We start from the raw sequence: 22,964 nt of genomic DNA on the forward strand, positions 1-22,964 counted from the left end.
TGTTCCACATCATTTACTGTGAACGTGACACTCTCCCCCCCTCCTGTTACTCTCTCTCTCCCCCCCTCCTGTTACTCTCTCCCCGCCTTCTGTTACTCTCTTTCTCTCCCCCCCCCCCCCCTTCCCTGTAGCGTGGCCGAGCTCCTCTGCGGTCCGCAGTGCCCATCCAGAGTGATGGGAAGGTGCACACTCAGTGTGCACTTCCTGTCAGTCCGGCCGGTTACAGGAAACCGTGCCTCCCGGCCCAGCCCGCCCCTGCCTAGCTGTGACACAGTACTGCGTGCTGGATCAACTTGTAATCCTGATAGATGCACACACTAGATACACTGTACGCAAATGCATGCACACACACTACATTTCCTAAACACACACTCTCTACAGCCCCTACACACTCGCTACATCTCCATTACACACTATGCCCCCAATACAGACACACTCTCACTCTCTACAGCCCTTATCCACATGATTTACACCACAACCAAAACAGAACTAAAACTGACCTATTTAAACAAAAAAACTACACCACAATTGTCGCACACAATCCCACAAGCAGCCTCCAAACACATGCACAATATGCTTTCGAGGTCCTTTTGTCCTCTGGATTCCAATTTATGAAGACTCTAGAGACAAATCACAACCAAGCACAGCGCAAGCGTGTCATTAAACGACAAGAACAAACACCTTTTCCTCATGCAAGAGCTCTTCTGCAGGGTTCTGTGCATGGTCTGCTCTGGAAGAGCATTGCACCAACATATACTCTCTTTGAGAGGGGACATGTTTGTCATTGGTGATGATAAAACATCTCCCTCACTGTGATTAAAAAAATGCCTGAGCCTAACTTCTTTCCCAGTTCGTCACTGTGCATTATTGTATTATGATTTTAGTCGTTATGTAGACACTAATGTGCTTGTTTCCAATAGAGTACAAAGGTAGATATATATATATAGTCTTGTGTGTTGTACTGCAAGATGGATGTTTATGAACTGCACAATGTCACATTTCTGAACCAATGGTATTATCTATTTTTGTGTTAAAGCTTTTATAGTTCAAATAAAACGGGCAGTAATGGTACCCCCTTCTGTGTCTCAAACCTGCTGGCCCATAAAGTGAAAAGTGGTGATGTACAGCAATACATTATTGTTAGATTTGATGAACAAAACCTATTTCATTGGGGCGGATCTCCTGTAAATTTTTCACTTTCAGGGTCAGGGGTTCTGGGGCAAGCTGATTTCTTTCCTGAGAACCTACCTTACTGTATGCTGATCGCTACCTTTCCTGAGAGCCTACCTTACTGTCTGCTTAGGCCTACTACGGATGCATCTTGGGAGAAGTGTCCGATCTTCCTGTATTTCTGTCTGCGGTTTGAACCTACTGCATTCAAACCCATCCCCCCCTCCCCCCCCCCCTCTCCACCTGGACCGGTGGGGGATATCCTGGTCCTCTTGAGGCGACAACAAATAAGAGTTCTCTATACCCCTTACCAGCAGCGACACACACCGCTACCTAACATACAAAATGGCAGAGGCCTTTTTCACAGCCGCAAATGGCACGAGTCAACCCCAGCAAGCTTAAAGCGACTACGCAGCATGCTCCCTGAAACGGCTTGATGAAATCTTACAGCACTTCTGGCACAAGATTAAATCCTTTTTTTATTAAAAAGTTTATTAAATGTCAAAATAATGCACTTCAAATTCTCATTTAGTAACTGATTGCTGACATCCTTTCCATCAAATTAAATAAGGTATTATTTAATTTATATTAAGGTGTGTCTGCTTAGAGCTTGATCTTTAATAACATTTTCAACGGGCAGCAGCAGGTGGTGAGGCACCCTCTGAGCGCAATAAACGATATGAAGCTGCAGCAACTTCTGACTCGCTTACCCAGGCCAATATCGCACCAAGGCTGGCATGCCTTGTAGCGTCCATGCAGGCAGAAGATTACCGCGCTAAGTGGCATTTGCCATCCCAACCTTCCATTATCCTCCCGAAGGAGATATGCATGGGCCTAAGCAGTATCTGAGTCCATGGTACCTTGCTGCTGGCTCTCATATAGGCATGGGCCAGAGAGTCTCCCCGCACTGGTGTACAGTCTTCCTCTGTAATGCAGTGACATGGACGCCCCTGGCAATCTACCTGATGCCACCTGAGACTGCCACTTGCACCAGATCATATGCAGCTACAATGTCCTATATTTGTTTTGACCATGCACTTAATATTTGTTTATCTTCATGTGTATGGTGCAGTATAGCAGCCTCTGTCCTTTGAGGTTATATCTATTCTAGTGATTTCCTAGTCATGATCTACTTCAATTTGTTTTTACCACATTCTATAAAATCTATATCTTCCATGCCTAGGACATTTCCTCAGTCCACAAGCTTACTGTCTATCTGCAGACTAGATATGGATGCTTATTCTGGTTTTGTTATGTTATTATTCATATAGCGCCATCAAATTCTGCAGCGCTTTACAATGGGTGGACGAACGGACATGTAGTTGTAACCAGACAAGTTGGACACACATGAACATAGGGGTTGAGGGCCCTGCTCAATGAGCTTACATGCTAGAGGGAGTGGGGTAAAATGACACAAAAGGTAAGGATAGTATTAGACTGACCGTTGCAAGAGAGGAATCCGTTGGAAGCTATTAACAGTTTAATTTATACGCTTTTATGAAGAAGTGGGTTTTTAACGATTTTTTTGAAGGAGTGTAGACTGGGTGAGTACTTTTATTTATTTTTACATGTTCTAAAAATGGGGCAATTATCATTGGGAGATGATGTCACTGCTACTATGACTTGTATATTTGATAAATGTTATTGCAGATATATCTGTTTCTTGTTTCTGTATTGCACTTATATTGCTTCAATAAAAAGATTGACAGAAAAAAATATATTTCAGCAAACCTGTTAATGAAAATGTGTTTGGCTTCTTTTTATTAATATGATACATGGCTCTTTTTCTAAAATGTATTGTGCAATATTTAGTAATTAAAGGGACACCATGGTCACCCCGACCACATTAGCTTATTAAAGTGGTCTGGGGACAATGACCTGGTAAATAATTGCAGTTTTTGAGGAACTGTAATAATTACATTGCAAGACTAAAACTTTTCTAGTGGCTGTCTACCAGACACTGGGTCCCCTAAATGACGCTATATGTCTTCACACTTGCGGTGCATGCGCATAAGATTCCCTCTCTTTCTATCTTTTGTTCCAGTACTGAAAGTGTTTCATAGCACCAAAGAATGCATCTACAAGAATTATTTTATTTATTTATCTCCAAAGGCTTGATGTATTTTTTTAATTAAAACAAAATTTAACAAACATTCATTCTGTATGAAGAATGGAAACAATTATTCACTAATCCTTTTTTATTAAAAAGTTTATTAAATGTCAAAATAATGTACTTAAAATTCTCATTTAGTAACTGATTGCTGACATCCTTTCCATCAAATTAAATAAGGTATTATTTAATTTATATTAAGGTGTGTCTGCTTAAAGCTTGATCTTTAATCACTGTCTAATGTTCAGTGTTATGTGTTTATTTTCTCATCTTTTGAAAATAAAGTGAATACCGAGTAGCTGTTTCAATGTGGATTGCAATTTGTGGTTTCTAGCTTCTTTTTGTTTTGTTGATCTTTCTTTTTCTTTAATATTTAAAGAACACACAAAAGAAGTTAATATTTTGTATTATGTGCTATATTTTGTATTGATCTGTTCTAAAAATTTTCATAACGTATCAATATTCTGTTATATTTGAAGGTTTCATCTGGTGCATCAGTATACATAATGGCATAATAGGACAAAAAACCAAGACATACATAATCCTTACATATATTTTAGCATTTTCAGAAAAATTGGTGGAATAAAGATCACCTTTTAGATATGTTAAATATGTTTCTAAATTGCTTTGTGATACTGACTTATCCTTTGTTTAGGATTCCATTGATGACCTTCCATTTAGGTATTTTGAACAGAAGATGCCCATATGGAATGGTCACACATCAACCATTCTGTGCTAAACCTACCTGCATACAACAGCAGCACTGAATCAGAATATATTAAAGGAAGACTATAGGGTCAGGAACACAAACATATATTCCTCATCCTATAGTGAAAACCCACCATTTAGGTGGCTAGTGGCTATCTACCAGATTCTTTGGGCTGACATATACCCTCTTTTTGGGCATGTTCGCCCCTTTTGGCAGGTTACGTGATTTGCGTCAGTGGCACACCCTTTTACTGCGCCCATTGACTTCCTGCTTCACTGGACACTGCTGTTAGGGGTTATGGATTTACTTGAAAGATGAAAACTTAAATTAAAGAGAGATTAGCATTGGGTATGTGTTTTCTTATAGCTGCAGTTTTCTTTCCCTCCAGCACCATCTCCTTTAGATACATGATGCTTTGGAGTGCTATAGTGTTTTTGGTCGATACGATTCTATAATTAGGCCCATCATAATTGTCAGCACCAAGCCCACTGGGCTCTTAATCTGGCCCTGGTGAGAAGCACTAAACAACCAACTTGCCTGATCCTATTTTTGTTTTGTTATGGATTATTTGAAGGGACACTCCGGGCACCCAGACCACTTCTGCCCATTAGAGTGGTCTGGGTGCCAACTCCCACTACTCTTAACACTGCAAGTGTAATTATTGCAGTTTTTTATAAACTGCAATAATTACCTTGCAGGGTTAACTCCACCTTTAGTGGCTTTCTACTAGACAGCCACTAGAGGGCACTTCCTGGTTTCTAGCACAGGAAACCTGTGCTAGAGCATCGCTGGACGCCCTCACGCTGCGTGAGGACCTCCAGCGTCGCTCATTTCCCCATAAGAAAGCATTGAAATGCATTTTCAATGCTTTCTTATGGAGAGCGCTAATGCGCATGCGCGGCATTAGGTCTCGCCGGTGGGCGGGATCAGTCTCGCCCACCGGCCGACGCAATCAGAGGGAGGAGCAGCGCAGAGGAAGAAGCAGCAACGAGGGGCATCGTCGCTGCCTCAGGTAAGTTACTGAAAGGGTTTTCACCCCTTCAGCAACTGGGGATTGGGGGGTGGGAGGGAGAGGGGACCTACAGTGCCAGGAAAACGGATTGTTTTCCTGGCACTGGAGTTTCCCTTTAAGCCGTGATCTTTTGTCATGTATTATCAAAATGGCTACAAAAATTAAATTAGATTTCACTATACATTTGACCTTTTCGAATCTTACTGCTATTGCATTGGCATATTATACTTTAAATTTGGGGTCCAAGAAGAGGAATCGATCTTCAGCTAAGTATAATTTATACCTTTTACAATGCCCCCTTTATTTTTTTTTATTCTTTATTTTTGTTGTGCACGTGTAAATTCAAAGATTGCACAATATACAAATATAACAGAGAAAAAGTTTGTCAGGTTCACACAGTTGTACATGGAATTCAGCACTTTTTTTTTTTTTTTTTTTTTGAGACAGGCATACTGCGTATTGAAGAAGGCTTAGCAATAAAGTGTGAGCATTAGGTTAGATCGGTGAGTGGTAATCAACAGATCACCAGATTGTGGTAATTCTGTTTTAGCAAAATAAGAGACACCAGGTTGACTCAGTTTGATGCAACATAAACTTTTAAAGTAAAGTGAAAACTGTAACTAAAATATCTATCTTTACTCTTGGTGGTCTCTAACGGTGAGGATATTTTCCAAATTCCTTACTTTTGCTCACTCATCATATTAGTATAGAAATGCCAACGGAAAAGAGACAACCGGATAGGCCATAGCCGTTATGTTCTGCATATAATAGAGGCATCTTAGCTGTCTAGTGTGCGGTCTTGTGCTGAGTGGATTATATATGTTAGCGACATGTCTAACAACGGTATAACGCTACAATAATATTAAGGTGGTCCCCTGAGCACACAGGTATTTGTAGGTCAGGGATGTATCAGGGTTCCTTACTTAGGCATTAGTGCTCCAGGGGGAGGAGAAAAGCCCCCCCCCCCCCCTGTTTCTACAGTAACTAACACTTTTATCTGTTAGATACATCAATATGGGGGGGGGGGGGTTGGTGCCTGGCGGTCCATGTGGGAGAGATGCGGTTGGTGCCTGGGTGGGCTGCTCGGTTCTAAGGGTGCGTCTCTCATCTATATTCTCCCTTCGAGTTGTCTAAAAATTTGGCATTAGAAAAATAGAGAAGGGGAAAGAAAAAATGGTATGTGAAACAAAAACATAAGCAGAGTACTCAAATGAAGGTGAGATAGCAGTCCCCTTCAGTGCGTACGGGTATAATGTTCGGAGTTACGTTCTCCAAGGCGATGCTTTATGGTGGCAGCCAGTAAACAGGAAAACATTAGAAAAAAACAAAAACAGAAAACTTATAATGGTTATAGTCACGTATTCCAGTGGTGGGTTCTATGGCCTCCAATGGGGTGGAGAGTCCTTCGGTTAGTGTGGTGGTCTCAGGTAGCATCGTCTGCCGATGTGGTGTGTCTGGCTGACCTGGGTACGAATTCCTTGTCGGTGGTAGGATTTAGTCTGGTGGAGGTGGTCGTGGATTCCGCTTGCGGGGCCTTTAGGCCCAGGTAAGTGTCCAGCTCCTGCAGGCTTTTTACTCTGTAGACAGTTCCAATGGTGCTGAACGTTAGCATCCGTGGTGTGCCCCAGCGCTACAGGATGTTATTTGTTCTCAGTAGTTGTAAGCTAGGTTAGAGCGTTTTTCGCCAGCTTAGTGTGGTTCTTGTGAGGTCAGGGAATAGCAGTATTTGTGAGTCCTCAAGGGACAGGGTTTTTTTTTCCCGAGTCGCTGCCAGGAGAGCTGTCTTGTCCTGGTGGGTCTGAAATTTTATGATAACATCAGCCGTGGCGTTTGTGGTTAAATTTTTCGGCTTGGGCAGTCTGAACACTCCGTCAATCTTTACGAGTTTGGGTTGCAGAAGTGTGGCAATTAGGCGTCTCAGATAGTGTGGGAGGTCAGTTAGTCCTATATCATCAGGTATCCCCCTAACCTTCACGTTATTTCTTCTCCTATGATCTTCTAAGGCCTCCACTTTCTCTATTGTGCTCAGCTGTTGTCTGTGGAGGTCTTCTATTTACCGTTCCAGGTTGTGTAGGCGCTTATCCTGGGTGCTTGTCTTTGCCTCCAGATGGGTGAGCCATGTGGTGGCCCCCTCTATGGCCTCTTTAAAGCTTGCCCGGTCTGCTGCCAAGTCCTGCCTGAGTTCGGTAAACATTTTAGTTAGCAGGGCCGCTGTGGCTGGTTCTTCCGCAGGGGATGCTTGGAGCTTGGGCTCTGAGGGGATGGTTCATCGATGCGCCCTCACCCAAGTCTGGGTAGAAGTCACCCGAAGAGTCGGAGTACGCGTCTTCCCCCAGCGCTATTTTCTCCCATGCGGCTTTCTGCGAGTTCCGCAGTAGATCGCCGATGTCGCGGCTGGAAGGAGGTTTGTCCAGCTTCAATTTTTTTTATTTTTCTTGCCCATTGTCCCCACCTCAATCGGTGGGTGAGGTTTGAGTAAGGTGGGTGCCCAAATTCCGCCAATTTCATGTGTTTTTCTCGTTTTTCAGTACGGAGCTTTTCTCCATGCGTCTTTGCTGGTCTCCAGCTAGCTCCGCCCCCCCCTACAATGCCTCTTTTATCTATGTAATTGTAAGCTATGCAGTGTTCTAGAGGAGCTGCTACCAAATGAATATATTTAAACTAGATACTTGTTAGCTCCTACATAAATATGGCAGTCACTATGGATGCCTAACCAGTATGCCAAGCTGCACTTAAAGGGATACTATAGAATGGGCCAAAATTCACAGTAGGGTTTGAGGAGTCAATTAGCAGTTTTATTAATTGACCAATTGCAATGATATTCCATACAATGAATGTTAAACATATGGAAAATTAGTTTGACTAGGTATGGAAGATGACACTGTAGCGGAGTAGAGGTACGATCCACGGTATCTCCGCTTGTAGACAGGAACAGTAAACCAAGACAGGTACAAGACAGGTAGCGTAGTTACAATCCCTTCCCTCCAAGAACTAGACGACACACAGCTTGGAGGTCAACTGACGTTTTATTCGCACACTTGCAGTATTTATGAGAATTGCCATGCAAGGGGTTTCCCTACAAACAATACAGGGGTTAAGGGACAGGGGACTACGTGGGGAACTGGAACAGAGAGACATTTCCCCCATAATACACTGCTGCACGAGAGGGACCCTCCCACCAGGATATACCGATAAGTGCCTTATCCCCTCGTTCCTCAGAAACATACTTTTACACTAAAATACATATTTAGAATATTATTCTGCAGATTTGGGCTACCAGGCGTTCGGCAGATAGCTGGGGTCGGGGCGCACATTCCCTGAAAGTGCCGCTCCGATCCCCGCTTAAATAACCGAACGCCGCACATATTACAGTTATTTTCAAAGTTCTCCCTAAACTACCGAATGGGCCCCTAGCCCCAATACCGAAAGACCGGGGCTCCCGAACGGCTTGGAAGTCCAGCGATATTCGTACCGTCGAGTGTCCGATTTTAGTTCCAGACACTCGACGACCGAACACCGCTGGGCTAACAAAGGATCCAAGATGGCCGACCGCCGCGTGGTCGGTAGCCAAACGACGGCCACCCGGAATCCTCTTAATTTACCGTTTGCAACAATGTTGCAACCTTTAATGAGAGCCACACGATCCTCTGAGGGTGGTCTCCATTCGGCAGTTTGTTTGTTTCACGAACAGAGATGGAAATCCCTGTTCGTGGAACGATTACCTGCATGTCGACGGGTGTTACACCGCCACCATGCGAACACGTTAAACATACAGTACAATACTACGGCGTACACTTGGTTCTTAAAGGGATACGTACAGGTTTTAATAAAAATACAGGTTAAATAAAGCTGCTGCCGCCACAATGCTCCCCCAGAACCAAGCCAGCATACACAGTCTGATCCCAACAGATCGGCTTGGGGATGTCTGGATGAGTACCCACAGATCACTTGTCCAGTTCAGTTTGTCGAGATAACCCGTCGGCATTTCCATTTAGCTTCCCCGGGCGATATTGGATGGTGAAATCAAATGGCTGCAGTGCTAAGCTCCAGCGCAGCAGCCTGGCATTGTCCCCTGACACCCGGTTCAGCCAGACCAACGGGTTATGATCTGTGAGCAGCGAGAAAGTTTGCCCATACAAATAGGGCTACAGCTTCTTGAGGGCCCACACCACGGCAAGGCATTCCTTTTCGATGGCGGCGTAGCTTACTTCCCTGGGTAAAAGTTTTCTGCTTAAGTAAGCTACCGGATGGTCGCCGCCATCTGCTCCGACCTGGCTCAGTACTGCTCCCAATCCAAACATTGAAGCATCTGTATGAACGAGAACGCGTTTAGTTGGATCAGGAGCAGCTAACACCGGAGCATTAACAAGAGCATTTTTTAGGAGTTGGAATGCCTGTTCACACTCTGGGGCCCATACGATTAGCTTAGGTAGGTTCTTGCGGGTTAAATCGGTAAGGGGCTTGGCCAGGGCGCTGTAATTAGGTATGAACTTTCGGTAATACCCTGCGGTCCCCAAAAAGGCTAGTACCTGGGTTTTAGTGCGGGGGGTTGGCCATTTAGCTACGGCCTCTATTCTGGCTGGTTCGGGTTTTTGTTGGCCACTGCCCACTCGGTGTCCTAGGTATTGGACCTCTGCCATCCCTATATGACATTTACTGGGTTTGAGGGTTAGTCCGGCTTCCCTGATGCGGTCTAGTACGGCCCCTATATGGTTCAGGTGATCGGCCCAGGAATAACTAAAGATGGCTATGTCATCTAAATAGGCGCAAGCGTATTCCTGAAATCCATCTAATAGTCGGTCCACCATTCTCTGGAAGGTGGCCGGGGCATTCTTCATCCCAAATGGCATGACCTTGAATTGGTACAGGCCAAATGGGGTGACGAAGGCCGATTTGGGAATAGCGTCCTCGGCCAGCGGGATTTGCCAATATCTCTTGCAAAGATCGATGGTGGTTAAGTATTTACCCCTGGCCATTTTGTCTAATAGCTCGTCTATCCGGGGCATGGGATAGGCGTCGGACACGGTTTTATCATTGAGCCTCCGGTAATCTACGCAGAAGCGGGTAGTTCCATCCCGCTTCGGCACGAGTACCACTGGGGATGCCCAGGGGCTATCCGAAGGCTCAATTACCCCTAACTGCAACATTTCCTTCAGCTCCTTGTACATGTTCCCCCTCACTGCTTCGGGAATGCGGTAGGGCGGTTGACGGAGCGGGGTCGGATCTAGGGTTTCCACTCGATGGGTAGCTAACTGGGTATATCCAGGGAGGTTGGAAAAAGTTGTTCCTTTTTCCCTAATTAAACTTTGGGCCTGGGCTTTCTCCTGGGGGTTTAAGCGTTCCCCTAACTGTACGGCTGCTAGATCCTCTTGTAGGGTCTCTCGGGCTAGCATGTCAGGGAGGGGTAGGTTATCTGCGTCCTCAGCGGCCGAGGCGCAGATGGCGGATACTTCCTCCGTGCGCTTGCGGTAGGGTTTCAGCATGTTCACATGGAACATGCGTCTGCCTCCGGTCCTGGCGCAGGGGCCAATTATATAGGTGGTATCGCAGACTTGCTCTACTACCTTGAATGGGCCCTGCCAGGAAGCCTGCAGCTTATCAGTAGGGACGGGATTAACACCTTCTGGCCGACCTGAAAGCTGCGGTCCCTGGCTCCCCTATCATACCATCGGCGCTGGCGTTGCTGAGCCACCTGGAGGTTGTTACGCACAGCCTGGGTCAATTCCTCCAAGCGGTTCCGGAACTCCAACACATAGGGTACGATAGGAGTGCCGTTAGTGGTCGTTCCCCCCTCCCAGTGTTCTCTGATTAGGTCTAGGGGACCCCTTACTCTCCTTCCGAACAACAATTCGAAAGGGGAGAACCCGGTGGACTCTTGTGGAACTTCTCTGTAGGCGAACAGTAGGTGGGGTAAAAACCGCTCCCAGTCCTTCTGGGTGTCTACGAACGTGCGGATCATTTGTTTTAGCGTTCCATTGAAACGTTCGCAGAGGCCATTGGATTGGGGGTGGTACGGGGAGTTAAGGATAGCTTGGACCCCGCATACTTTCCAAAGCTGGTGAGTGACCTCGGCCATGAATTGGGTACCCCTATCCGAAATAATCTCCCGGGGTAACCCCATACGGGTAAATATGCGCATAAGGGCGTCTACTATGGTCTCGGCGTGCACATTCGTCAGGGCTACTGCTTCGGGGTACCTGGTGGCGTAGTCCACTACGGTCAATATGTATCTCTTACCAGAGGGGCTCGGTCTTTTTAGCGGTCCGATTATGTCTACCGCTATCCTGCTAAAGGGCTCTTCGATTATGGGTAGGGTGTGGAGTTTGGCCTTGTATCGGTCCCCCCTTTTTCCCACTCTCTGACAGGTATCACAGGTATTACAGTAATGCTTAATATCCTGGGATATCCCTGGCCAGAAGAAATTCTGCAGCAGCCGATGTTTAGTTCGGCTGATCCCTAGGTGGCCGGACAGGGGAATGTCGTGGGCAATTCGCATTAATTCTTGCCTATACTTTCGAGGCACAATTAACTGTTTGATGGGGACGGGAATCGATCCGGCTACTACTTTTTCGGCATACCGGTATATTAACCCCTTAGCCCAAGCATATCTCTCCCCCTCTATGCCATTCTGGTTTTTATCTATCCGGTCTTTGTAAACCTTTAAGGACGGGTCTAGGGCGACCTCGCTACCAAAGGCTAATGGGGCATCCCAGGGGAACACATTGTGATTAGGAAGGGCCGGGCTTACCTGAGCCTCAGTCGGTGTGTGGTGCCGTGGTGCGAGCCTGTTGACGGGTGACGACCGGGTAAGCCTCCTGTGGAGGGGGTTGTGTAACAAAAGCGGAGGTTAGCTCCCCCAAATCATTCCCCAAAATAACATCCGCAGGCAGGTCCTGCATCATCCCCACTTCGATTTGTCCTGCCCCCGCTCCCCAGTCCAAATGTAGTTTAGCAGTGGGCACTTTGTAAATAGCTCCCCCTGCAACTCGTACTGCAATACAGTCCCCTGTGAGATGTTCTGTGGCCACTAGATGGTTCCGTACCAGAGTGATGGTGGCCCCGGAATCTCTTAATCCCTCCATCCGCTTTCCCTGTACATGGACCACTTGCCGGTGGCCTTGGCGGTTGTCAGATGCCGCCTGCACCGGGTTTACTTCATGGAGGGTGCCCAAATGTTCCTCCATTTGAGGTTGAGCCAATGCTCCGGTCTGGTAGCAATGAACTGCGGCTCGAGGGGTAGGAGGTGGTCGTTGAGGGGTCCAGGATGGTCTGGCCCGGTTTCGGGGACAATCTCGTTGCACGTGCCCAAGCTGGTTACAGGTATGGCACCGGATATGTGCCCTGTTGTTGTACCGGGGGGGTTGTGAATGGTAGGTCCCTCCGGGTCGGGGAAGCTCCACTGGGGTCGGTCAGGTAAAGGTTGGCGGGGAGTGCACTTTAGTGGATGAGCGCTGTTCCCGCCGGGTGTCCTGATGCTCATCCGCTAGCTTAGCGGCCTCTTGCAGGGTGCAGGGTTTATGATCCCTTACCCAGTTCTGTAGTTTGTGGGACAAGCTTTTGTAAAATTGTTCCAGCACCAACAACTGCATGATCTCTTGGGACGTGACGGCTTTCGCTGCCTCAATCCACCCGGTAGCTGCACGCTGTAGCCGGTGTGCGAATTCTGCATGCGAGTCTTTGTCGGGTTTGAGCAGGGCCCGGAACTGCATTCGGTATGCCTCAGGTGTAATGGCATACCGTGCGAGAAGGACTAGTTTTACCTTCTGATAGTCCCGGATATCCTCTGGCGGCATGGCTCGGTAGGCATCCGCTGCGCGGCCTGATAGGTTACCAGCTAGCAAGGGCACTTGGTCTTCGGTGCTGAGGGCATGCAGCTGGCACAACCGTTCAAAGTCCTGTAAATAGCCATCAATGTCCCCCTCTGTATCTATCAATACATGCTTTAAATGCCTGGTACGGTATTTTTGCTTTTGCTGGCGGGGGATGAACATTCGTCGTTCGCAGCATTATGTACGTCTGTACATCGTTGTAAACCCGGTCTGCCATCTGCTCCGCTAGGGCTGGTGGAAATAGAGCCATCCTGCTCCTATATTCCTTGACAAACTCGGATTCCTCCTCCTCCCTCGGAGGTGCTGCAGCAGCTGCGACTCTGTCTCCTTCCATGAGCTCTGCGATCAGGACAGCCTTTGTTTTGTTGCTTGCTATCCTCCCTCTCGCTTGTAGTAACTCTTTTAGCGTGTCCTGTTTCAAAAGGGTATAATCCGTTTCCATTCACCGGCTGTTCGTATGTTTCTGTGTAATCCCGAACTCCGGTCTCATCCGAATGGTCTAGCTCACGGATTCGTATTTTCTCTTCATTCAGTTCGTTTCAATTCCTGCCGAACGCTTCTTGCTGTGTAGTTAAGATCCCGTCGCTTGCCACCAATTGTAGCGGAGTAGAGGTACGATCCACGGTATCTCCGCTTGTAGACAGGAACAGTAAACCAAGACAGGTAGCGTAGTTACAATCCCTTCCCTCCAAGAACTAGACGACACATAGCTTGGAGGTCAACTGACGTTTTATTCGCACACTTGCAGTATTTATGAGAATTCCCATGCAAGGGGTTTCCCTACAGACAATACAGGGGACTACGTGGGGAACTGGAACAGAGAGACATTTCCCCCATAATACACTGCTGCACGAGAGGGACCCTCCCACCAGGATATACCGATAAGTGCCTTATCCCCTCGTGCAGCAGAAACATACTTTTACACTAAAATACATATTTAGAATATTATTCGGCAGATTTGGGTGACCAGGCGTTCGGCAGATAGCTGGGGTCGGGGCGCACATTCCCTGAAAGTGCCGCTCCGATCCCCGCTTAAATAACCGAACGCCGCACATATTACAGTTATTTTCAAAGTTCTCCCTAAACTACCGAATGGGCCCCTAGCCCCAATACCGAAAGACCGGGGCTCCCGAACGGCTTGGAAGTCCAGCGATATTCGTACCGTCGAGTGTCCGATTTTAGTTCCAGACACTCGACGACCGAACACCGCTGGGCTAACAAAGGATCCAAGATGGCCGACCGCCGCGTGGTCGGTAGCCGAACGACGGCCACCCGGAATCCTCTTAATTTACCGTTTGCAACAGTGTTGCAACCTTTAATGAGAGCCACACGATCCTCTGAGGGTGGTCTCCATTCAGCAGTTTGTTTGTTTCACGAACAGGGATGGAAATCCCTGTTCGTGGAACGATTACCTGCAGGTCGACGGGTTTTACACCGCCACCATGCGAACACGTTAAACATACAGTACAATACTATGGCGTACCCTTGGTTCTTAAAGGGATACGTACAGGTTTTAATAAAAATACAGGTTAAATAAGGCTGCTGCCGCCACAGACACCTTTTAACCCGTTAAGGACCAAACTTCTGGAATAAAAGGGAATCATGACATGTCACACATGTCATGTGTCCTTAAGGGGTTAAATTGGCTATATTTGCCGCCTCGCAAAGTCAGGCTTGTTTTGGCTTGTTAATGTTTTTGAGGATCTAGCAGTAGAATTTATCCACAGATATTCTTCTGCAGCTGCTCATGTGTATGTGGTTTGTTCACGTACACCTACTTCTTCCCACAGGAAGTAATCCGGAGCTAAAAAGTCGGACAAACATGGCCAATTAATTTGTGAATTTCATAAAATTATCCTATTGCTGAACAGTTTTCTCCGCAAGGTCCACTGTGGACCTGCCTTTATTGGCAGTAGCCCAATCTTGTTGAAACCACATTTCAGGACGATTTTATCTTTGTAGCTAAATAATGGAATCGCCATTTTGAAAATAAAATTCCACTATTTTTACCTGTTACTCCTTTGTAAAATTACCCATGATGAATCTGATGAAGGCTACATTATAATATCTACCTGAAACAAAAAAAATGAACTACTAACAAATGATTTACCTGTAAAATCCTACTCTGAATTTTGGCCCACACTGTATAAGCAGTGGTTGCTCAAAGGACAGCTATCACCAGAAAATATTATCACTATTATAAGAATCATTGCAGCAAATAATGGAAAGATATTGCAATTTTATTTATTAATTAAATTAAATATATGTAATAATGTCTTGCCCTCATCAGACATCACCCTGTATGTTCTTCTAAGTAGAGCATCACTTCTACATTGTCTGTACATAGTGTGCCTCTACTCTTGGGTGTCGGGTGTGGGATACTATAAATACCCCTCCCCTGGTCTTTACCCATACCTGCTTTTGGGGTCCGTAATGAACTATAAAGTGGGGCATGGGCATGCCATTGTCTACCCCCTTTCCTCTCAGTGGTTGTGTACTCAATCCCCTAGTAACCACTTAATATAAATTACCTACCAGTTTAATAGTGAGGAAGAGGCCAAAAAAAAATCTAGAACCTATTTAAAAAACAAAAAACAAAAAAAAAAACCCTGCCACAAACCTAAAACCTGAGCCCCAACAAAAAATAATCCATCATCACACATGGAGGACTCGCTACAGAATGCGAACTCCTAGCGAGGAAAGCACTTTTATAGGCTTCCAATTCTATGACTGGTATTGCAAAAAGTGGAATAATTTCCCATGCTTTGCCATATGACCAACTGCACTCTGATTGGTTGGCTAGTAAATGAACAGGTTAGAGTGCTCTGACAGCCAAGTCTCGCTTCTCTCTAGACTTGGCTGTCAATGCATGCATTGGATCGACGATGATCATCAAGATGGAGGCGGGCCAGCTGTGGTGACACCTGCACGGCGATGGAGAAAAGGTAAGTAAACTCCCCTTTTAACTCCACAGAAAGGGTCCGGTTACCTTAAACATCTATTACAGCACTATAGTGTCAGGGATTCTTGTTTGTATTCCTGACACTATAGTGTTTCTTTAAGTTTCCCTTTAAGGTTGTAGAGGGGAGCAAAAGTGTGGCATTCTTTGTTTACAATGACAAAATTTCTGTTCCTTTTAGGAGACTGTGTAATATCCATAATGGCATTCAACTGTAGTTTACATTCTCATTGTAATCAATGTAAATATTGACTTAAAATGGCGTTCTTTCGTCAACAGTAGAACAAGAAACTGGAGGACTCTAACAGCTTTTCATTTGCACACCACTTCTGGAAAAATGCAGTCAAGTCAGGAAAACTTTGAAAAAGCGCAAAGCAGTCTGAAATTGTTAAAAAATGATCCTGGCAACGATGTCAAGCTGAAGCTGTATGCATTGTTCAAACAGGTATGGCTATTTCCTTGCAGTATTGACTATTAAGTCCCTTCCCCCCACCCCCCTCCTCCTCTGTGAAAGCATTTATGATAAGATTTTCAGAAATCTGAAAAATCTTTATTGATTTAAATCAGGCCTGTCCAACCTGCAGCCCCCTAGATGTTGCTGAACTACAACTCCCATGATTCTTTAAATGAAACAGATAGCCAGGGGATCATGGGAGTTGTAGTTCAGCAACATCTGGGGGGCCGCAGGTTGGATAGCCCTGATTTAAATAATAGAAGTGTTAATTTACAGGATACATTGTATAAAAATGTAGCAATTTTACCCCACAGTCCAAATAATGTATTACTGCAAAAGTATTAAATAAGTAACAAATGAAGCAAGTTAACACTTCTAAAAACATAACTCCTGAAAAGAGTGTTGAAGAGATACATCTCTCGCTGACTGGTAACATCACCTTCTCTAGGCCCTGACATCTAATACACACTATCATTATTTACTTCAAATTGTATACTTGTAGTTTTAATGTTTTTTTGTTTTTTTTTTATCAGTATTGAGATATTCCCTTACCCTTTCCTTCAAGTTCCTGTTTTTGTCCAGTCCAAGCTTTTCCACATGCTGTATGTTACTTGATATTTGTCTCACAATTAATTTAAAGTTACACTATAGACACCCAGACCACTTCAGCTCAATGAAGTGGTCTGGGTGCCAGGTCCCCCAGGTTTTAACCCTTCAGATGTAAACATAGCAGTTTCAGAGAAAATGCTATGTTTACATTGCAGGGTTAATCCATCCTCTAGTGGCTGTCTTCCTGACAGCCGCTAGAGGCGCTTCTGCAACGCTGGATGCGAAAATCGCATCCAGCGTGCAGAACATCCATAGGAAAGCGTTCAGAAATGCTTTCCTATGGACTGTTTGAATGTGCTCGCGGCTCCTACCACGCATGCACATTCCGCTCCACTCGGGAGCTGACATTGGCGGGGGAGGAGAGGTCACCAGCGCTGAGGGAGCCCGGCGCTGGATTAAAGTAAGTAACTAACTGAAGGGATTTTAACCCCTTCAGCACCAATGGAGGGGGGACCCTGAGGGTAGCATGGACCTAAGGGTTATATAGTGTCAGGAAAATTAGTTTGTTTTCCTGACACTATAGTGATCCTTTAACTTTTGATGGACTATATATGTCCTGCAATGTTGGATTGAAAGCTACAAGACAATACAATAATGACAAATGGAGGTTATTTGCTCCAATGGCCATTGGAGGGAATGCCACACAGCCTGGTTACAATGCTGCCGCCCATCCCATGTGTTCCCTATTAAGGGTTAATAAGTATATGGGGGTGTATATAAAATACCCCTCTCTGTCTCATTAGAGATATCTTTGCCAGAAGCTCAAGGAAGCAGGCTGAAGGGTCAGTGTTAGGACCCGCTTAGGGGGGTCTGCCTTGACGTTGGCAGGCGGGCATTCCCTCCAATGGCCATTGGAGCAACTGAATGACCTCCATTTGTCTAAATATACATAGGGATTAAGGAGAGAGCGCAGGTAACTTTTTCTTTTCTTTGGTTTTTACTATATATTGGGGCTGATGTATACTGTGGTCCTTGCTGCCGGCCCAGTAGTAATGGGAGTGAGCGCAGGACTTCTCTTTTTGTATTAATACAATAATGACAACTATTGACACTGCAGACCTTTCAAGTTTACGTCTTATATTTGGGGGTGGGTGAACACGAATGACAAAAAAATAAAAAATTGTGGTTACATTTTTGTTATTCGAATTTGAAAAGAATGTACACAGATGTTCTTTTTAACAAACTCTTTTTTTGGGGGAGGAGGCATTATGTAAGAACTATTATGTAACTGGAAACATTCTCCTTCAGCAGTTTTATCGCATGCTGGATGTACAGGCAATCTCTAAAACGATTAGATTTTAAACTTTATTTTAACCAGGGGACACTAGCTAAGTTAAAGCTATAATCTGCTGTCCCCTCTCCTACACACGGCACTGATATACAATGGTAGCATGTGTTTTAATGTTTTAGTATTTTGTTTCATGTCTATATTCCTATGCCCACTAATCCACCGGATCCCACTACTATGTGGTACCAAGTCATTAATAGACCTGGTGGTCTCCTCTCTCAAATAATGACCAGCACCTGTAGTCCCTTAGCATGCGTTGTCCTATCAACTACCTGAATATTCCTGCTGCCCCTCTAGGACCAGTCACTTATTGATGCATGACATGCATAACCTTGCATCCTTCCACGGCCCTAGACACATTCTCTACGCCTGTTCTATAAGCCCGATTTCAAAGCCCGATTTAACAGCCCGATTTAACAGCCCGATTTACCAGCCCGATTTACCAGCCCGATTTACCAGCCCGATTTACCAGCCCGATTTACCAGCCCGATTTACCAGCCCGACCTATCTAACAGCCCGACCTATCTAACAGCCCGACCTATCTAACAGCCCGACCTATCTAACAGCCCGACCTATCTAACAGCCCGACCTATCTAACAGCCCGACCTATCTAACAGCCCGACCTATCTAACAGCCCGACCTATCTAACAGCCCGACCTATCTAACAGCCCGACCTATCTAACAGCCCGACCTATCTAACAGCCCGACCTATCTAACAGCCCGACCTATCTAACAGCCCGACCTATCTAACAGCCCGACCTATCTAACAGCCCGACCTATCTAACAGCCCGACCTATCTAACAGCCCGACCTATCTAACAGCCCGACCTATCTAACAGCCCGACCTATCTAACAGCCCGACCTATCTAACAGCCCGACCTATCTAACAGCCCGACCTATCTAACAGCCCGACCTATCTAACAGCCCGACCTATCTAACAGCCCGATTTAAAAACCTGTTTTACATGCATATCTCGTCTTAAATATACATAAAAGTGCACTGTCTATGCAAGCCACATTACAACCTATGTATGACCGCGTAAACTCTGACAGAATGCTGTTGTGGCACTTGCCGGTATACATGTACCTTGTCTTAACTATGCACAATAAAATAAAAAATTTAAACTTTATTTTACTATAACATCAATCTATACTAGTTGGTAGGCATATCAAGGCTTCTGTAAGGTAGATCCAAATGCTGTCTTTCTTCACTGTTCTCTGCTAAATAAAGCATATGAATGTTTACTGTGAATGTAAAATTATAAAATATATTATTGGTGTGTTCCTTTTTTATAATGGTGAATATTTTTCGTTAAGTATACTCTGTATTACAAATAGTTTGAATTAACTCCACAATCCTTGAATAGAGCAATAAATAGCTGTTACAAGCCATTGACCTTTTAGACTTTAACTTTCACTGTTGATAAAATTGTCAAAACATTTTTCTTTTGTACAGGCGACACACGGTCCTTGTAATACTCCTAAACCAGGTATGTTGGACTTCGTGAACAAAGCCAAATGGGATGCATGGAAGTCTTTAGGAACCGTAAGCAAGGTGATTTTTTTTATAATTCATGTAGTTACTGTAATGTATGCCTGCATGCCTAGGTTAGAGAGATGTGATTTGTCTCTGTACTGACAGTGGAACTATCATTGTAATGTATGGTGAACAGATGTTGCCTTTGTCTGGGAACATTTATGTAAAATGCACACTTCTGTGTTGCACTTAAATACGTTGTAGCATGCATGATTCACGTACCTGTCTAAAAGGGAATTAACTTTTTAACCTTAGAAGCAAAAGCTACCAAAAAAGCTCAGCGTTTGTCTTTAATCTCATGAGGGGTTGCTTGAACCTTCAATGTAAATGTTTAAAGCATGTGAGCTACCTCGAATTCCATCACTTACAGCAATAAAATTGTTTCTACATACACTTGATAGACAGGATTCTGACTAGGTATTCTGTATCAATGTCATAGCAAAATAAAGTTATCACTCTAGCTGAACCAGAGTTTCATTGACAGCCATTGAGGACTGTGTTGTACTAGGTGCATGCTGCTGCTGATAATGTAGGCTATAAGCAGTGGCGTACACACAACCCATGAGGCCCCGGTGCGAAAAGTGATCCGTGTGATTTTCCCCCCCTCACTGCCCCCTGCGCGCTTACTCTGCGCGGGCTGGGGCCACAACACATGGCGTCGGGCACAAGGTCGCAGGGCTGCGACCGCGGTATATACGCCAGTGCATGCAGATACACTTAAAGGACCACTACAGACACCCAGATCACATCAGCTCAATGGAGTGGTCTGGGTGCCAGGTCCCTCTAGTTTTAACCATGCAGCTGAAAACATAGCAGTTTCAGAGAAACTGCTATGTTTACACTGCAGGGTTAATCCAGCTTCCGCGATTTTCACTGTAAAAATCACAGTGAGAAGACGCCGAACATCCATAGGAAAGCATTGAGTAATGCTTTCCTATGCTCTGTTTGAATGCGCGCGCGCGGCTCTTGCCACGCATGCGCATTCGGAGCTGAGAGGCGGATCGGGGCGGAGAGATCCCCAGCGCCAGGGGAGTCCGGCGCTGGAGAAAGGTAAGTGCTTAAGACACACACTAACAGACGCACACAAACTAACACACTCAGTAACACACTCACTGACACACTTTAACACTAACACACACAAACACTGTAACAGACACACAGTAACACTCTAAAACTAACAGACACACTGTAACATACACACGCCGTAACACACTCACACTACAACACACACTCTAACACACGATTTAAAAAAAAATGTAATCCCCCAGCCTCCCTACCTTTAGGAGAGCTGAGGGGATTCCCTGGGTTCCAGTGGTGTCACCGGGCGAGCAGGCAGGCTGGCTGGCTGGCTGGCGGGCGCGCGAGGGTGCTGGCCACACTGGCATACATACCGGGTCGCAGGGCGGCCGGGTCCCTTGGTGGGTCGGGCCGAGTCGCAGCCGCGACCCGGCCCCCTGGTGGGCCGTGCCCGGTCGCAGCCGCGACCCCAGCACTTACCTTTCTCCAGCGCCGGACTCCCTTGGCGCTGGGGATCTCTCCGCCCCACATTCTGTGCCTTAGCCACACTATGGAAGAAATAGATTTGCAACCTTGCCACTGGCTAAAAGCCCAATCATATGTCGGACTGAGTACCTGCAATGTTTTCATACCACTCGGAAATCATTGGGTTTCTTACTTTAGGTCTTACTTACAAAGCATAGGTAATAATTAAAGTTTAACATTAAGGGGTAAAATTGGATTACCTTACTTGCATGATATACTCTAGTAATGTTTGAATTTCTGTTTTGTTTTGTTTTTTTTCTGCTGTTATTTTATTTTTTTAATAACTTTAATTTGCTTGTTCTGAATTTCAATGCATTAAGCACAACCTCTTTTGCAGCAGGCTTATAGCAACTGAAAATAGAATTGTGCCTTCATTTCCAGGCTTAATAGTAACTGTTTTTGCATATACAAGCAGCAAATTTGGTTCTAATAAAAATGCTGCTTATCGTTCTGTATGTGAAAACAAGAGTACAGCTACAGTTATGCATGTTTTTATTCAAAGGTCGTCTGTCTGGTGTATGATGTATGTTGTCACTTGTAAATAAACACACGTAATACTCTGAAACAGTGTTATATAAACACTATCTGATTTTAGGGTGTCTGCACTTTTATGGTGTCAAAGTCCATGTTCCACATTAAGGCAGTGTGACCCATCGGCTAACCAATGAATTAATTGTATACTATATTCAAAAAAGCAACAATTATTCAGATACCAGTTTGCTAATTTTGAAAGTCCAATGTAGTGGAAAATAATTTAACTTCTAAAGGTTTCAGTTTATTTCCTGCAAAGACATCCCCTGGTTACAAAATGCAGGGTTTTACATTAAAAAGCAAGGTTGCAAATCTATTTCTTCCATAGTGTGGCTAAGGCACATTCTTAATCCTTCACAAAAAATAAATAAAAGGAGGACTTTAAAAATCACTGCAGTTACAAGCCAATATGGTGCAGGTATTTAACATGTAGCATGAGGAATACTGCCATAATTATATGGAATTTCCCCCAAATGTTAAATAAACACTATAGGGTCAGGGACACAAACATATATTCCTCATCCTACAGTGTTGAAAACGCCATCTAGCCCACACCATCTAGTTTCCCTTAAATAATCTAGATTTCAGGATCCTGTCCCAATTTTGTTCGTTGGTATTCTGTTTTTGTGGACTCCAGGAAACATTCCCTAAAAAGTGTCAAAGCATCAATAGACATGTTGGGGTCAGAGCACTAGGATCCTGCAGAGAGCACTGAAATATCTAAGTGACAGGCAGCCTTCCTTGCAATGGCTCTCACCCTTTAACCCTTTCAATAGATGTCCCTAAAGTATGCAAGTCTCAACTGTGACATAAGCCTTTTAAGAATAAAGGAGGGGGGCGTGGCCTGACAGCCAAGATGGCCAGCAGCACATTCTCAGAGCTCCTGCTACTCAGAGCGTAATTGCATTGATATCGACCAACCTAACGGTGATAGTGGCACACGGTGACCGGGACAAGACGCATTATACCCGGACGCACGAAATGATGCCTGTCCGGCAACGGAGCTCCACGGCAAGACCCACCATGGCCATGCGGCCTACACCGGAGCGGGACCTGGTGCCCGGGGGAGGCGGCCGATTCCCCGGCACGGGAAGCACCCACAAGCGCGAAACCACTGCAGCCCTGCTGCCCCCCCAGAGGACGATTACCCCCACATCACTACATGAACAAACGGCGACGGCCAAGCGGGGCCTAACCAAGATGGCGGTACAGGCGC

The 22,964-nt window shown here is 45.3% G+C and overlaps 1 protein-coding gene across 2 annotated transcripts in view; it reads left to right on the forward strand.

The window, feature by feature from the left end:
• LOC134608714 (enoyl-CoA delta isomerase 2-like) overlaps positions 1–22,964 on the forward strand; it is an 89,334-nt gene that overhangs the window by 32,489 nt on the left and 33,881 nt on the right. Inside the window, exons 2-3 of one of the 2 annotated variants that reach the window (XM_063451771.1) lie at positions 16,069–16,234; positions 19,595–19,693. In XM_063451771.1, coding sequence (XP_063307841.1) covers positions 16,069–16,234; positions 19,595–19,693 — 265 coding nt within the window. The remainder of the gene's footprint in view (positions 1–16,068; positions 16,235–19,594; positions 19,694–22,964) is intronic. The other variant, XM_063451772.1, reaches the window with a different exon arrangement.

This window comes from Pelobates fuscus, chromosome 4 (genome assembly GCF_036172605.1).
Source record: "Pelobates fuscus isolate aPelFus1 chromosome 4, aPelFus1.pri, whole genome shotgun sequence".
Lineage (NCBI taxonomy): Eukaryota > Metazoa > Chordata > Amphibia > Anura > Pelobatidae > Pelobates > Pelobates fuscus.